An 18,088-nucleotide genomic window follows, 5' to 3' on the forward strand; every position below is an offset into this window, starting at 1 on the left:
TTGCAATACCCTTGCACGTCCAGAGGGGGGCAGCTTCAAAATACAGTAGATGGATTGTTTATACTACTGCACACAGTATCTATTTTCTCGGTATTTATAACCAGGTTTGCAATTCTTTTATATGCATTTTATACAGTTATATATCAATTTTATTTCAGCATGTCAATTTGCAAATCGTTGTGTTTACCAGTATTATACTGACAATAGTACAGCATGTAGAGTATATACAGTATTTGAACAAGCACCTATGATAGCTGAGCGCATAAACAATAACACTGCTTCACCTCACCATCCCACAATGCCGATTTATTAACCTTATGAAAATTTATACCCAAAACATCCTTATTTCTGACAGCTTGTTCACCTTAATCTTCTGTTATCTCACTGGTTCCACCTATCGGTTGTAATTTATGTGCTGCATCTTAATTTTATCGTACCATTTATCTTTGTTGTTTTTATGTTTTTATGGTATCTTTGAGGTTCCAGGAAGATGCTTGTGTATATAAAATGAATAATTTTTCATGCCACAGTCACATTTATGGCGTTGACATTTTTGTAGTATATAGTGGCACTCTTTGAATGTTGTACGAGTCACACCATTCAACAGTTCCACAATCATAACTGTACGGAAATAAAAATGCAAGCCATGCTCCTTTGCAGCATATTGAATGTCACACTGAAGTAATTTCATTTTATTATGTGTTGCTTTTGGATCACTCCCTGCCAGTGGCCCAGTGACTTACTGAAAACAAAAACGCATTTGCTGTCTGCAAAGGCACCTGAAATATGAATTTCGTTAAGCATATTTACTGTTTAGTCACTCCTGTGGGCGGTGTTTAGAATTAAGATTCTATCATTATGCGCAGAAATGGGAGAGGGAGGGAAAAAAGACAGTGAGAGGGATTAGATGTGTTTAAGGAAGTGGCCATCACAGTGTGCAGTGGTTGCGCGCAGAGAGGAAGCAGCGCTCTGTTGTCGGTGGTTCATTCGGAAATGCAGTGGATTTGTAGAGGAAGGGGGGAGGGTGTTGAGTAGACACAGAATCGCTTCACTTCCTGGGAAAATGCGCAACAACAATGAATGAGCACGATGTTCATTCATTATGTCTCCTCGTCCAGATGCTTGGAACATACGATATGTCGCCACTGTGTGCATGCAGGCTTTATTCCTCAACACCCGTGTTGAACTGTGAATGGAAATTGTTCTCAGGACGCTCGCTTGGCGCAGCTACGTGCTGAGGAAACCCTAATCTGATTAGCGGCAGTATATTTACAGCTCTAAGTCCTACATTATCGAGCCTCATCTTGTTTGGGTTCCACATGTATTCTCAGTCATTGTGCTGACGGCACATTGTCCATTTTTTTCATGCGTCTTGTATAAGGGTTCAAGCGGTGACAAAGCTTCCTGCTCTGTCAGTAGCTGAGTCTGTTTTCACTAGAATTTTGTTGAAGTAGGAATTCTTTTAACAGGTTTAACAGAAGGTGAGATGTGATATGAATTTGTGTTCCATTCCTTTTCGATTTTTAATTTTAGCAGCAACTTTACATTAATATACAAATGACTTATCATTCGTTTTTGGCCGGGTGAAAAAATGCTTGATTTAACTACCACACTGATTTGACCTTCAAACTCGGGTTTAAGAAACTTGGATTCACCAGGTGTTCCAAGGGCCCAAGTCCACAGGGAGGTATTTACATGGGTCACTGGGACCAAACGCCACTTGGCCATTCAAGCTTTAATGTCCTCAAGACAATAAAAGCAGTGGTAAAGAGACGGCATCTTCCTTAAGTGGCACGAAAACTATCATCAGTTTAGCAATGAAAGGAAATCCTTTGTTTTCTCAAGATGGATCACGGAGGCAGCAAATATAAAGAGAAAAGCAGCGGCCCTAAAATTGAACCTTGTGGAACCCCAAAAGACAGTGGAACACCGCACGCAGATCTTGGAACTGCCAATGTCTACACACATCGCCCTGTCTGCTAGATAGTGTCTAAGCTAGACATTTAGAGGGAGATTCTCCCATCTGTTAACCAATTTTCCATCGCGCTTATCCTCATTAGAGTCGGGGTAAGCTGGAGCCGATGGGGGCGAGGCGAGGTACACCTTCAACGTCTTACTAGCCAGTTGCAAGGCAACGACAAACAAACAAACATCCACAGTCACGTTTAGCTCTCTGAAAACTTTTCCGTTAACCTGACAAACATGAAGAGGACGTTTTAAAACCATAACTGTGACGCACACTTGCTCAGATTCCTCCGTCCTATTAAAAGCAATACACAATTAAAAATAGATTTTCACGATTTAGCCGACGGCTGTGCTGCAGAAGGTCCAAACATTATCTAGCCTCAAATCTCTCATATCATGCTGAAGTCTTTGAGCGAGACTTTCTGCGAAACTCAGTTGAGAACACGTTGCGCAGACGTGTTATGAAACCACCAAGATGCATTCTGTTGTCGTGTTGGTACGGGCCAAGGCTGCCCACAGATGGACTCTCTCCTCCATCTTCATCCTCCTACATGTCATCTGCTTGCATCTCTTATTTCAGCACTCAGACACAAACAACTCACAAATGTTTGCTAAGTGTTGTTGAGCAGAAAATGCGGTTTGATAAGTGCCCTCTAGTGGCATACTAGCGCGACAACAGTCTGTTTGTGTTTCGAAGTGACGGCTTGGACACTTCATTAGTCGTTATCCAGTGCGGATTTCCTCAAGGCTAGCTGCAGGTCAGCTGATTCCTCCCTTAAATCCTGTTTATTCCCACACTAAAACCTTTCCCATGCAGTTGTTTCCCCCTTTTCCATCCATCACACCAAAAATGGCGCATCAGCAGTTGACAAGGCCAAACGCTTCTCTACACAACAACTTGGTTGTATGCTCACATGGGCCAGGACGTGAGCATGCAGGCTGGAAGATGGATGACAGTTTGTATCTTTATCCAGAAAGATGTGTAACTGCTCTGTCAGTAATTACATACTCGATGTACCAATCAGATCAGTCGGGATGTTATTTTTACAGCTTATCTTTGTGTTGAAATATTGTGCGAATACAGTAGAATGTGATTTTAGGAAATGTGTCAGAAAGGTTGTCAAATGTACTCACCAATTTTCTTTCAGTTAATGATAACTTACAAAATTGAGTAAAAGCAATAAAGAGCATGGGTGGGTGGATTGGAGGAACAGGTCATTGAGCACACGTCAAACTGACCAAAAATAAAGTTGAGTCACCGCTTAAAATAAAATGGGGAAAATGAAAAAAAAAAAAGAAAGACGCAGCACCTTATTTTTTTTTTCCACTGTGGGCGGTGGAGGCAGCAACTTGCCATTTTGTTCCCTGAAGCTTTCGTAACATGCATTGTGGTCAGGAGTGCATAACCCCCCTCCCCCGACCTCCCACCCTTTACCCTCCCGTTGCAAGAAGAGCCAATGAATTTGTGAATGGAAAATCAGGGGCTGACATGCAGTGCAGTGACACTCTTTCAATCGCTGCCAACACCTGGTGCGCCCGTTAAGGAACCCTGGCTGTCCCTGAATGCTTCTGTGGAGGGGGTGGGGTGGGGGGGGGCATGTCTAAAATGACAAGTCACTCCTCGACGTGCTCACACCCTCGCTCCCAAGAAAAGCCTCTTGGTTGGTCCACGCCTCGGTCACTCTTTTATCCTCTCCTTGTCTCGCTACTGCTGCAGTTTGTGTGTGTGATTGAGCGAGAGAGAAAGGGAGAGAGAGAGTGTGTGCGGGGCGAGGGTGGTGGTGGTGGGGGGTAGTCAGGATTGAGCCGAGGAGCAGTTGGGACGAGAGCAAGCACGATGTCGGCGCAGAGGACGACTCACACGGAGCCCGGCACAATGGAGTTCCTTTTTATACAAATGCGCGAGTGCGCGGAATGTGGAGATCCTTAACAACTTCCGAGCTGGCCGACGGATTTTTTTTTTTTTTTTTAAATTAGCTCTTGGAATTCCTTCCCTGCGGTGCCTGCCACAAAACGGACATCTGAGTTATTTCCACGCTGTCCGCGGGACGTTTGTTGCGTAAAGCGCCGAGCACCATGAACTACAGCAACAACCAAGCGGTGAGCTTCTGTCGCTTTTCCGTTTCCTATCCCTTGACAAAGAGTTAGGGTGAGCTGCTGCCTCCTGCGTGGAAAATATCAGTCACTTGTCATCGACGACGTCACATGTCGCGTGGGCCGCGTGGATTCCCCGTCCCGTGAGACCAGCGCGTTTGGGTCGACCGCCTTCTTGATTGGGCTCCAGTGATTAAGCGCACGGCCGATTTGTGACACTGCTGGCATGCTCAAGTGTGGCATGCTCTTAACACCAGCTACGGAATTCAAAGTGGCAAGTCACGTCAGTGTGACGAGAAGGAGGAACGTTGTTTTCTTTGCGCTTCAGATGTTTTTACAGATAAGTGTTTTTCAATCGGCGCAAGTTCTGCTAAAATGTTGATGTCCTATGCCAAGCCGGTAGAACACAAATGGCCACCGACTGCTTACAAGTACACTTTGAAGACTTTTGCTCATCTTATATGTGTCGGAGTTGAAGTAAACGTGATTTATCTGAGGGCGGCAAAGGTGCAGGGTTCGATTCTGGCTTTGGCCTTCCTGAGTGGAGTTTGCACGTTCTGCCCATGCCTGGGTGGCTTTTCTCCGGGTACTCCGGTTTCCTCTTGCATTCCCAAAGTATGCATGGCAGGTTAATGGAACACTCTAAATTGTCCCCGAGTGTGAGTGCAAACGGCTGTTCGTCTCTGTGCGCCCTGCGATTGGCTGGCAACCGGTTCAGGTTGTCCCCCGCCCACTGCCTGAAGACAGCTGGGATAAGCTCCAGCACACCCGCACCCCTCGTGAGGATAAAGCAATATCGAAGATATGGTATATAGGCGAAATATAATCCGATATTGATTTTTTGGCTGCTATAGGACCAATATCCGATATCAATATTGGATTGGGTAACCCCTACTGACAGTATTTTTCTAATATTAAGACTTAAATCTATTCCCAAAGTACAGTCTTTGCTCGTAACGTAACAATTTCAATTCATCTGCGATTATTTTCTAGTCCATTTAGCGTGACCTTACGATTCAATCCTAATCGTTTATGTTTCATGTCGAGTTTTAAAGGGCACGTGCTTCGGCATCACCCAGAAATTATGACAGTTTGACATGTGATCTTTCTTTTCCCGGAATGTTGCTGTGTGTGTGTGTGTGTTCATACCGCTGTTCCAACCACAACCCTGCTGGCTCATGAGCTGGGAAAAGGTCACCGATGTGCCACGTCGTCTCCCCGTTTGATGCTTTCTCTGCAGTGACACAGCACAACACTTGAGGTCTGCAGCACTTCATTGCGTGAGGTCGTTACAGCAATTTAGCAACGCGCTCGTTAATGCCTTCCCCGACGCCGCTTTTCATTGTGCCTTCAAATTCCGCAAGCGCGGCAGGAGCGAGTATGGAATCCTCTTCCGATCAATAACCACTCACTGCTGAGCAGCCGCGCTGTCTGCCAGCGGACCTGGCTCGTCATCCACTCCTCTTTGGATATCTATGGAGATAAATATGCCGAGCGTTGTCGCTGCTCCTCTTTGTCCCTCCCCCTTGCTGCAGCCACGTGGACGTAAGTGTGTTTTTGTGTGTCGCGGAGCTCATTTCTTTACTCTTTCTACAGTATGTCCAGCTGAGACGATGGCCAGTGCAATTTCATTGCCACATTACTGAAAGAGAAGCGTCACACATTTTTTTTGGGGGGGGGGGGATATCTAAACTATAAAATCTGATCAAGGTTATTTCAATGTTCGCCCATAGCGAAAGAGGACTCGATTGGATTGAGAAAAGCAACCTGAAGTAAGAATACAAATGTCAACATTCAGAAGGTCGTCCGATGTACCTCACGTGCAGTAGTTAAACGTTATTGACAAACAAACGTGGTAAAGACATTTAAATCCAAAGTAAAGAAATAAAATGTAGCTTACAAAAAGAACGTATGGCGTAAGAACATTTTGGAGAACATGACTTGTAGTCACTGCGACTTGCATAATGCATAGGGTTGTTTCCTACTTGTTAGCCATTAGCAGCATGTAGCTTTAATGGACCTAGCTAAGCAAAATGGAGTGTTGTGGGAGGTACAATAGCAGGAGGGGGAAATTTGGGGGGTGGGGGGGTTCCATTCTTTCCACCGATTTGGGTTGTAAACATTGCAACACAGAACAAATTGGAAAGAGAAAGGAGTGAGGTTCCCCAGGCTGATGAAATCTGCACGTCAAGACATCAGAAACTTTTTGACTTTTCGGGAACGTTTGTTTACAGCCGCTAGAAGCGAGAGTTAATTTTTTAAATTACAGGAATGTGAAAGTGGGTTTAGCTTAGAGCCTCCCCGGGCTCCTCTGTCTTCCTCTTCCGCTTTTTTTTTATTTTTATTTTTTTAATGCACGCAAGGCATTTAATAATGAATTGTGACACAAATTGCTGGGAAAGAATATCTTCTTAGAATCAATATTTCATTTCAAAGAATCATTATTTCCACAACTCAAAGTGAACGGAGGATGAAGGATTTTCCTTCACGCGCCTTGACGCAAATATCTCCGATCGCCCATTCCCAGTCGAGTGTAAAAAAGACAGCTCGAGAGTTTGGAGGATCACAACCCACCTCAGTCTTACTCGATATCTCGTTTATCTGAGCAAGCAGATGCTCAACTGCCACTTAGCCACACAAGGCTGTTTGGCCAAATAGCTCCCGTTAGCTCAGTGCAATTCCCTTTTATATCCCCGATACGTGCCGAGCCGCAAGAAGCGTGCGTCGTTACTCCCGGCCAATTCCGGCATTTAATCTCGCCGCTATCATGATGGAATTGAAGGAGCATTGTATTGAATTGACGAATACTCTCTGCACGTTGTTGCCCCGGGGCTTATAGATAGGCTGTATGTTTTCACATGCACATATGTCATGGGAATATTGTCGATGTAAATGACATTAACACGGTTGCGAGCACAAAATAGTGAGAGTCCACCGCTACACGGATCGCAAAAAGAAATCATTTAAGATAATAATAATAATAATAATAAGATAGTAATAAGATAATAAATCAATTAATGCAAGCGATTTGGAGATCAAATAATGCAAACTGTGGCTTTAAGGCCAATTAGGCCATATCGCAGTGTTCAGACTGAATCTGGAGCATCAGTAATCAGAGCAGGTTCGAAAGGGGCTCCTGAGCTGCAGAGGGCGGACAAAGGTCCGATCGTTGTCTCGGCTTACATTTGTTCTTCGGGTGTGTCAATAATTCATCCTTTGACTTTTCTGCGTCAAATTGATGCCAGTGGACGCACGGTCAGAGATTCTTGTCGCGTGCCAATGTTGAACCTGTTCAGAATTTCGTCGCGACAAGAAGAATCGCCAAAACGGTTTGCCGAATATCTGGTGAACATGTTGTGAGCATCTGCGAGCTTGAACGAACCCTGGCGAAACTCTGACGGGAACGTGCATCTTTCTACCCCTTTTTCGCCCCTCCGTCGGATCGAGGTTTAAGAAGAACATTCATTCATTCATTCATCTTCCGAGCCGCTTGATCCTCACTAGGGTCGCGGGGGGTGCTGGAGCCTATCCCAGCTGTCTCCGGGCAGTAGGCGGGGTACACCCTGAATCGGTTGCCAACCAATCGCAGGGCACACAGAAACGAACAACCATCCACACTCACACTCACACCTAGGGACAATTTAGAGTGTTCAATCAGCCTGCCATGCATATTTTTGGAATGTGGGAGGAAACCGGAGCACCCGGATAAAACCCACGCAGGCCCGGGGAGAACATGCAAACTCCACACAGGGAGGCCGGAGCTGGAATCGAACCCGGTACCTCTGCACTGTGAAGCCGACGTGCTAACCACTGGACTACCACTGCCCCTTAAGAAGAACAGTACTGTAATTTTTTTTTTTTAACCACACATACTGTGCAGTCGTGCCTTTTGGCAATGGAAGGCGTGCTGCGTCTTTGGCTCTGTTCACCCACCCGTCAGACAAAAGCGTCTGCGTAGCAGCCGTCACGTGGGAGGGGGGGGGGCGTTCAGCACATTTGCTTCTTCACACATGTGGCCATATATTCTAAATAAGGCAACGCGACCAACAGTTATGAATTATGGAGCGCAATAAAAGCAGCTCCGACAACCGGTGCCCGTGGCTAGAAAAAGAGACGCGGAGCGAGACGCACAATAAATGACTGCTTTTCCCACAACTGACAACGGAGACGGTGGACCATGTTGTTTAAAATGTGCAGTGGGGCTGCGGGGGCCCTTTACTTTATTGTTAGGTTTGCAATTCTCGCAAATTCTTTTCATGTTGGGCAGCCCTCGTTTGATTTGCGCTCTGAAACACAGATTTCATTTTCAGTTGGTTCTGTGTCGCACGGGGTCGACACCAAAGGTTAGCTAGATTGGGAATGCTAGTTAGGGCTTCTGAGGTTATTTATTAGCTTCGATTGACTAATTAGGGATTCATTCAAAGAGGTGTGTGTGTGTGTGTGTGTGTGTTTGTGTGTGTGTGTTGGGTGTTGAATTGTTAATTGGCAGGGGAAGTTAAAGCGAGCTGATTTGCAAGCGTCGGCTCGTTAGAGCTCTTCAAATGTGCTTCAGTGCATTGGCAAACGTTGAGGCCGGACTTGTGAAAGGGAGATAACCGGCTCTCCCTTTTCTTCTTTTCCCCTTGCCCCCCTTACCCCCGCCCCTCTCCCCTCGCTGAAGCGCCGAAGCCTAATGTTTGCGGCCCAACAGGGACTCCTGTAAGCTCATCCTCATTACACCCTCTCTTTTAGCTTCGTAGCCCTTTTAGCCACAGCTACCTGGCTTAGCAGCATTCCTGGCTGCTCAGACTCTCACATAAATATCTTACAAAACCAAAAAAAGAACAAAACAAAACAGAAAAAAGTCACGCATGACTCTGCAAGTGTTCCGGTGTCTCATAACACTTCAAACTATTTCCACTTTAGACAATTGGCATTTAGCAACAAAGATTGAATGTTCTGCGGCCATTTTATTCATTATTCATGTTTTTTTTTTTTTTTTGGTCAACTCCCTCTGGAGTTAATTGTCGCAAAGTAGTCTTGGTTTGAGTTGAGAAAACCATTCTTTTGGATGTGATATTTGGGGATGAGGGGTGTAATTTTTGCGCCCCAGGCACTTGCCCACATCTGCCTTCTTTTTAAATTCACTCTCAGAGGTGGTTAAATGGGATGAACGGAAACAGAATCGAAAAAGGATTATGGCAGGGACCAAAGAAGAAGCCTTGCTCACTTGGCTACAATTAGATGTTATAAATGAACATTGTCATTCCTGTTAATATAAAAATCATGGGAGAAACGGGTAAAAACTGGTCGAAGGATCCATTGATGTTGTGTTTTTTTTTCACTTGGCATGTTGATATCACACTGGGAAAATTGTAACACTAAACTCCAAGCAGGATGCCTTTTTTTCCCCATTTACCTCCACGAAAAGAAGCAAAGCGCTCTGAAAGATAGCGGAGACCTTCCAGCGCGTTTGCTGGAGGTGTGAACCAGCTTGTCGCACTGAGAGCCGTCAATCACAGAGACTCACGCTGAGCTTTTGCTGAGCCAAATCATGAAAGTTGACACCCCGTTCCTTTAAACATTCAATTGATATGTTTGCGAAAGAACACGCTGCACAAATTCAACAGGAGGTTGTGTGAAGGAACATATTTTGGTCTCTCTCTCTCTGTCTCTCTCCACTTGTGTTTAAGACAGGGGTGGGCAATTATTTTCCCGGGGGGGGCCAAATGAGAAGCAGAAAATATTGTGGAGCGCCGGGCCAAAAGTTAGAAATAGAAAATAAAGAAGATAGCACAATGTCTTTGTATTCCAGTAATAATGTAACATTATCCTCCACCATTACACTCAGTACCGGTTCTCCTCAAGGATGTGTACTGAGCCCCCTGTTGTTCACGCTCTACACATTTGACTGACTGCTCTCCGACTCTTATTAGCGGTCCAGTTTGCGGAAAGTTCGTAACATTATCCTCCACCATTACACTCAGCACCGGTTCTCCTCAAGGATGTGTACTGAGCCCCCTGTTGTTCACGCTCTACACATTTGATTGACTGCTCTCCGACTCTTATTAGCGGTCCAGTTAATAAGATATTAATACTGTCAGATATTGACAGTAGTAATAGTAGAAGTGACCTCAGCGGTAAATCTCGAACGCCCTGTCTGTCGTGTGTTCTGCTATCGACCATCGGTCCATTCGTTCATTTTCTAAAACGATTCTCCTCGCGGGTGTGCTGTCACCTATCTTGGTTGACTTTGGGGGAGATGTAGGGTCAACGCTGGACTGGTTGCCAGCCAATCGCAATTTTCCAGTCCAAACTAGTAAACCTGTATTTTCTGCTCCGCTTTGTCCTGGCATCCCATCAGCAGCTGCAATCTACAACACCGCAGGGATGTTGTGATGGGAATTTGAACATAGTTTATGACTCCTGTGGGGGTTCGCTCGCCTCGCATGTTTGTTAGCTTCGCCTTATCCGGTGCCAAGCTGTGACTTCTGTAATTCATTAGCAAAGTATTGTTGGACGCATGACAGTCGAAGACGCAGTAGCGTAAATGGAAGCATTTGACTCTGTGAATTAAAATGTTCCAGGATCCACGTGGTGCTTCTGTTACATTGTAACATGACACCCCGTCATGCAAATATAACAGGAAGTCAAAACGAGAAGACGCCACAGCACACGGCGGCGAACAAGGTGTCCGAAGCATTATGCTTTCACTTTGGAGCACCGGAATGAATACGCTTAAGTGACGCGTCAACCTGTTCGAACTAAAGTTGTATTTAGATGACATCTGATGTTTGACTGAGTTTGCTCCCTCCCGCTCTGTGGTCTCTGTTTTCTCGGCGTCACTGTTGTCCCAGTCGGACCGCTCAGCTCACGGACCGCTTCGCGAACTGCGCTTGTGGGTGTTGGAGAGGAAGAGGGTGAGTCGAATGAAACGCCGGAGGAAGAGGGTGGAGTGGAAGGCGAGGCACATAATTGTGGCCCGCTGATTGAAAGTCGGCACGCTGGTCTGTGAAGTCCCCCCTGTAAAGTCTGGGTCATTTTTGGACACAGCACAAAGAATATACTGTACACTTATCCCATAAATGTGTATTTCCATCATGGGAAAAGAGTGCTTGCTTGTATTACATCAACTCCTCACGTTTATTCCATTCTGCCTCCAATTCTACACCATTGTGAAATTGATGACCAAAAAAAAAAATGCTTATACTGTAAAATATGCTGCAGTGGCTTCTAGTAATTATTTCAATGAGCATTCTTTTTTTTTTCTCCCCGAGGAGTGTAATTTATTGCAGTTACGGCCTAGCTTTCACTTGAACTGTGTGATCTCGTCAGGGGTGACAGGTCAAAGTGGAAAGGTCACTGATCCAACCGGGAAAGTCCGCTCACGCAGAACAGGAGATCGTAAACGATCCAGTAAATGCCATCTGCGGGGGTGTCAAATCCCAAAACCAACACTGCTACGTTTTGCGTGGATGTTGTGTGCTAGTGTGTAAGGATCAACACAACACACGTAAGGATCAACACAAACACAACATGACCAGATGGAGACATGAGGAAGTGACCATCTGGTATCGACCGTAACATCAAAGTTCCCACTCAAGGCTTACTCTTGCCTCAGTGTTGCATACTTTCAATGCACATTTTTGTGTGGAGAAGAAAAAAAGCAATTTCACAGTTTGTTTTGCTGTTTAAGATTAAATAGTATCACGGTTGGCTGATATTTTTTGTAACGAGAAAGATAATACTTACTAAGACAGGCGTGTCAAACATATGGCTCGCGGGCCAGAGCCGGCTCCCAAGAAGGTTCGATCAGGCCCGTAGAGTAATTTAAAAGTGAAAAAAATGCATTAAAGAAACGGAATGACAATTTTTTCATAAAATGCAATTCATGGATTATCCACGAGGGGGCACACTGTTTTGATCCGAGTAGAAGACAACATTGTTTTGATCAGAGAAGAAAACAGCAGTTTCAGTCTGTCACTGAGACAGACCCAACACATCAAACCGTATCAATGCGCCAATGCTTCTTTATCCCAAAACAAAGGAAAGACATGATGTTTTGGTTATTTATAGCAGAGTATGGGATAATGTTAACCTTTCTGTGTCTCGGCATCAGCGTCTATATCGATACACTTTGTTTTGACCCTAGCCTTTATGTCTCGTGACATACCCATCGATCCCCTTGCAATATCAGTCCACGTTGATGAATTTTCATTGTTTTCTACATTGACGGACATGTTATGTACATGAATTTAAGGCGGGTCAAAACGGGCATCTTTCACAATTGTTTGGAAAATGTACGGAGGCTAAATGAAAGGCAGAATTTTTATTTTTATTTTTTTCAATGAAAATGGTTACCGCAGTGCGGAATGTGCAGCTCACGACCCCCCCCCCCCCCAAAAAAATCATTTTGTGCATGTAAGTGTGCGTAAACTGTGTTTGATAGGTTTATCTCTCATCTGGTATTAGGTGGTGTTGCTCGTTTAGCTTAAGGCTTAGTGTGAGATCTCGGCTATTTGTCTTCTATTCCGAGATGCCCAGAAGGAAAAGCCCGCTAATTAAGCGGCTATAAATACAGGACCTTCGCAAAGCAGGTCACGCTTAGACCTGCTCCAACTGGGCTCATCCTCATACAGTCTGAGCTTTCGCTCATTATCCTTCCAATGCAGCTCATTTCAAAGGAGCCAAATAAGAGCGTGACGTACATCGTGCAATATCATAGGAAAATGGAGTTTTTTTTCTTGGCATCGGTAATGATTCTACTGGTTTTGCTTTTCTATGAAGCGGATCAAACGCTGTGCTGCTTTTTTTTCTTTTCCATACTTTTGATTGCGTCTTGCCATCGATCTACAGTACTTTGATATATGTGTTAATGAATATTCCATCCCAACTGGAGAGCGAAAACCGTTTCTGGCTTCTTTTTAAGATATAAGAAGCTACAAATGCCTGATAGTCAATGAATGAATCCTAACATGTTTTTTTTCTTTCTGTGTTGCCGATACCGTACATTTGCCACAGTATTGCTACTCATAATAATACTCAGATACTGTACGCCGATACCATTTCACGAATGCGATATCGAGCAGGAGGAGCAATGTGGAGATATTTGGAGGTAAACACGGGGTGATGATACTTTCAGAATTAGAATCATCTTTATTGGCTAAGTATGTCGAACACCCAAGGAATTTGATGATCGTATCATCAATAACTAGTAACCGGGCGGCCCGGTAGTCCAGTGGTTAGCACGTCGGCTTCACAGTGCAGAGGTACCGGGTTCGATTCCAGCTCCGGCCTCCCTGTGTGGAGTTTGCATGTTCTCCCGGGGCCTGTGTGGGTCTTCTCCTGGTGCTCCGGTTTCCTCCCACATTCAAAAAACATGCATGGCATGCTGTTTGGACGTTCTAAATTGTTCCTGGGTGTGAGTGTGGGCGTGGATGGTTGTTCGTCTCTGTGTGCCCTGTGATTGGCTGGCAACCAATTCAGGGTGTCCCCCGCCTGCTGCCCGAAGACGGCTGGGATAGGCTCCAGCACCCCCCGTGACCCTTTTGAGGATCAAGCGGTTTGGAAAATGGATGTCGCGGAGATTTCACTTCATTTTTCTGAACACAAAGCCGAGGCATTGAAAGTCGGGTAAATACAATACAATACAATACAATACATGCTGATTTATATAGCGCTTTCACAACAGCGGCAGCTGTAACAAAGCGCTTTACAAAACAACCTAACCACTTTTCCGTCACACGCTTTGTTGTTTGAAGCGGTTTGAGATGAAAGAGGAGAGAATCAAAGTGTCCTTTAATATAGAATCATCCTGATGGAAACTGCGTCAGGTATCAGTACTTGGTATCGGTAAGAACTTGTACTGGGGGGGGAAAATTTGTTTTAGTGCATCCCATGGGGCAAAGAATTTCATACAATTGTAAATAACGGGTTTCATCTTCAGAGAGAATATATTCAGCAATAGATTGTCTGAAAATTCAAGGTTGTGAAGACGTGTGTGTGCGTGTGTGTGTGTGTGTGTGTACATTTGGTTTCATCTTCTCCCGCTACTCGACTGCACGTCCCAATGACAGTGTTTAGTGGTTTGGCCTCCGTGCCCGGGAGTGTATTTTGATCTTCCGCGTGATTTATTGCTCTTTTGGATGCGCTCGCTACCATGCAGCGGCGCTCTTGGTGAGCCAAATTGAAAGTTCACCGTGTCCAGTCGAGAATGTGTAACGTCCAACCCGCATTCACCCACTCGCCGACCGAGCCTGTCATTGAACAACAAGCAAGATTCGTACAGGCAGGTAGTGGATTTTTTTATTTATTTTTTCCCGAGGACGGCGAAGTGGAAGTGACGAGGGGCGGAGATGAAAATGAGCAAGGAGAGCCGGAAAGCTGAAATGAAAAGAATGAAAAATTCATATAAAGGCATGAAGATGATGAGGAGGAGGAGGACGGATGATAAAAGTTGGGAGTCAAAGGAGGAGAAGCGAGCAGAGAGAAGCAGAGGGCACGGGAGATTAATTGTTTGCGCTTGCCACTGCAGCGCTGAAGTCACCCAACACACACACACACACACACACACACACACCAATGAGCAGAATGACAGCCGAGTTAACAATTGCACTCACGTTTGTTTCCTGCAGCAGATCAGCTCATTTTGCCGCCATTTCTTTTCAAGCACTTCCCAGTGCTGATTCAAGGTCACTTCAGGTCGCCTCGGCGTCGCGTCTGCAGCCTCTTTGTTAAATCTCTTCACACAGCGTGCGCCACTTTAAAGCCTCTCTTCTCCACTGTTCACCGTTTTTTTTTTTTTTTTTTTGCATGAGTCTTTCGGTGGCGTGAACAAAGTGGTGTGGAAGCTTGGCCGCCGTCACAGTAGGGAGGGAGCCACGCTTGTGTGCCTACTCGCTACTGCGTACAGGGTTCATGGCAACGTGATTCTGATGTCACGAATATCAACATCGTCATTGAAGCCTCTGAGAACGCGGCTTGGGGGAGGGGTTGTGTTTTTGTACAGATGAAGAATTTAGCAGCGATGGTTTCACGCGCCAGCCTGTGGGCAAAGAAACACATTTTCGATGTCTGTTCAATATTTCATTCACTTCAATTATAGATCTGGTAGATTTTAGTATTCAGTCGGGCGCGGGGGGCACGCTATTACAACACCGAGATATTGATTTTACATACGTTTATATTTACATTTTTTTAAAAACCCAAACCGTTATTTCCTTCCTTTTGTAGGACAGCGACATCCAAAGAAAAATCGACCATGAGATCCGAATGCGCGACGGGGCCTGCAAGCTGCTGGCCGCCTGCTCGCAGCGAGATCAGGCCTTGGAGGCGGCCAAGAGCCTGCAGACGTGCAGCACCCGCATCATGGCCTACATGTCCGAGTTGCAGAAGATGAAGGAGGCGCAGGTCATGCAGAAGGTGACGCGCAGGTCGTCCGACGCGGGGCCCACGGACGACAGACTACCGTGCAAAGGCAAAGTGGCCATATCGGGCAAGTACAGTTCGCGTCCACAAACTGTTTTGTTTTTATATGTATTCATATGTGGCGGCCCGGTAGTCCAGTGGTTAGCACGTGGGCTTCACAGTGCAGAGGTACCGGGTTCGATTCCAGCTCCGGCCTCCCTGCGTGGAGTTTGCATGTTCTCCCCGGGCCTGCGTGGGTTTTCTCCGGGTGCTCCGGTTTCCTCCCACATTCCAAAAACATGCGTGGCAGGCTGATTGAACACTCTAAATTGTCCCTAGGTGTGAGTGTGAGCGTGGATGGTTGTTCGTCTCTGTGTGCCCTGCGATTGGCTGGCAACCGATTCAGGGTGTCCCCCGCCTACTGCCCGAAGACGGCTGGGATAGGCTCCAGCACCCCCTGGGACCCTAGTGAGGATTGAGCGGTCCGAAAGATGAATGAATGAATGAATGAATGAATGAATGAATGAATGAATATTTGAACTGTAGCTTTTTATACATTTAAAGTACAATCCTGTAAACATTTTTACAAGTGATGAAGATCGTAACACTGCTGGAATAGCCTGTTATAAAGATCGAGATCGATGGATAGATACTATAAATAGATACTATCGATATACGGATAGACAGAACGCAGTAGAAGCTACTGCATTCTTCTAATCCTCCATTTTAGCGGAGCAGAAGGGAGAAAGTCGAATTTATTGTCGCACGGAGTGTAATTTGATTCTGGCACACCGACGCTTCATTAGTGCATACTTCAACGTTTATTGACCGCGGCGAGCGCGTCGACACTCTCACTCCACCCATCACTTCGCCAGTGAGGGCGAGCAAATGAATGATTACCGAGTTTGTCTCATCGCGACAACATTCATGCCAGGGAGCATGACAATAAGAGGGGCGCGGTTCGATTTCATCGGTGGGGGGGGGGTTATTTAACCAGTGTGCCAGTTCTCACGCACACAATACAGTTTAACTTGTAACACAGAGCGATAGCGATGTACATTTTTGGACTCTAATCCCTGCGTGTTGTTGTCATGACAGATCTCCGTATACCGCTCATGTGGAAGGACACCGAGTATTTCAAGAACAAAGGAGGTGAGTAGCCACCGCTGTGTGATCATGTATGGCGACCCCGTGTTTTTGTAGGTACAGATGGACAAAAGATCAAGCGAAATCTGACAAATTAGTCCTTGTGCAGTTCTCGCAGCACTCAACACGGCTTAAAAGTGACATAAGTGAGTCAAATCCTTGACTGCTGTTCTTCCCGCGATCGCCCTGACCACCGGAGCGATTATATAATCCAAACGGAGGTGACCGAACGTTACGTTCTACATTGTCTGTTATATCTGCAGAGCTACGACACCGTTCACATGTGATTCAAATTTGGACTCGCGGCATAACTTGGTGGCCAAATTGGCCTCTCGTGACAACGAGTGGCTGAACATTCACTCGCGTTTGGACGTGTCACTCCATACTATGAATTTGAAATGTAGACGCATGCTAACTTTAGCTGACGCCGTGGCTCTCGGTCAGTATTCCAGCTCCACAGTCTTTTCTTTGCCGGTAACAGTTTATTTTTTTTGCTGCCGTCAGTCTCCTCTGGCGTGCAGTTTATCGCCAAACTGTGTCCCGAGAGCCCCGTTTTCCTTCGCTGTTGTTGTTTGTTCATGTTTCTGGTTTTGATTGATGCGTTCACTGGATCAATGAATTTCGCAACTCCTCGAGGGGCGGGGCCAAGTGTCCCATTAGTGGTGCACCTCATTCTTTGGTAGCCACGTTTTTTTTTCTGTTTTTGGTCATTTTCAACTTGACGCAGCTTTGCCTCCCGGCGTTGCGAAGAAGCGCACATGCGGTAAAATGGGTCGCAGTTTATTGAGTGTATAAAAAGTCGACAAATTTTGCTTGAAAGAAATTCAAGGTTGCACTTTGTACATTGGTCTTTACAATGACCTTGCGCTTATAGCCGACATCCTCCCGAGGAAGCTAATTTGGCGAAGTCTCTCGGCCCTGCACATACTAAGTACAAATGAACCCAGGAGACAGGTGGTGGCCTTTTAACGACGCTTAATGAGGTCAGCAGGCGCACCGAGACACAGTCTGAGCCCGTGAGGCAAAGACGAGGAAACCATGTGACACCCTCGTGTCATACACGTGCGTCGAAGCACAGTGTTGAATTCTTATTTGGGGTAATGAGGGGGAGTATTTTGGGGGGAAGCTGAGTCGGTTATTGTGTATTACAATTTTCTTTTAACTCATTCACTCCCAAAGACGTTTTTAAACGTCTTTTCAGACTTCTGGTCTAGAATTGGCTGGTCCAAGTCTGCATACAGTACGTCATGGTGCTCAATTCATAGTCTACCTTTTCTCTCGCGTGTCTATTTCACAAAAAGCAAGCATAAAGGTTTCCAAGTAAGAAAGGCGATCACTGTATTGACCTTCTCCCTTGCAGAGCTCCATCGCTGCGCAGTGTTTTGCCTCCTGCAGTTAGGAGGAGAGATCTTCGACACGGACATGGTGATCGTGGACCGCACGCTCACGGACATTTGCTTCGACAACACCATTGTGTTGTAAGTTGCACGCCGGGTCC

At 45.7% G+C, this 18,088-nt stretch overlaps 1 protein-coding gene across 5 annotated transcripts in view; it reads left to right on the plus strand.

Annotated features, from left to right (window-relative positions):
• rtkna (rhotekin a) overlaps positions 1-18,088 on the plus strand; it is a 54,576-nt gene that overhangs the window by 28,666 nt on the left and 7,822 nt on the right. For 4 of the 5 annotated variants that reach the window (XM_052067409.1, XM_052067413.1, XM_052067412.1 and 1 more), the window contains exons 2-4: positions 15,271-15,532; positions 16,543-16,596; positions 17,951-18,068. In XM_052067409.1, coding sequence (XP_051923369.1) covers positions 15,271-15,532; positions 16,543-16,596; positions 17,951-18,068 — 434 coding nt within the window. Of the gene's footprint in view, positions 1-3,583; positions 4,066-15,270; positions 15,533-16,542; positions 16,597-17,950; positions 18,069-18,088 lie in introns of those variants that run through there. The other variant, XM_052067411.1, reaches the window with a different exon arrangement.

The sequence above is a fragment of the Hippocampus zosterae genome, chromosome 6 (assembly GCF_025434085.1).
Source record: "Hippocampus zosterae strain Florida chromosome 6, ASM2543408v3, whole genome shotgun sequence".
NCBI lineage: Eukaryota > Metazoa > Chordata > Actinopteri > Syngnathiformes > Syngnathidae > Hippocampus > Hippocampus zosterae.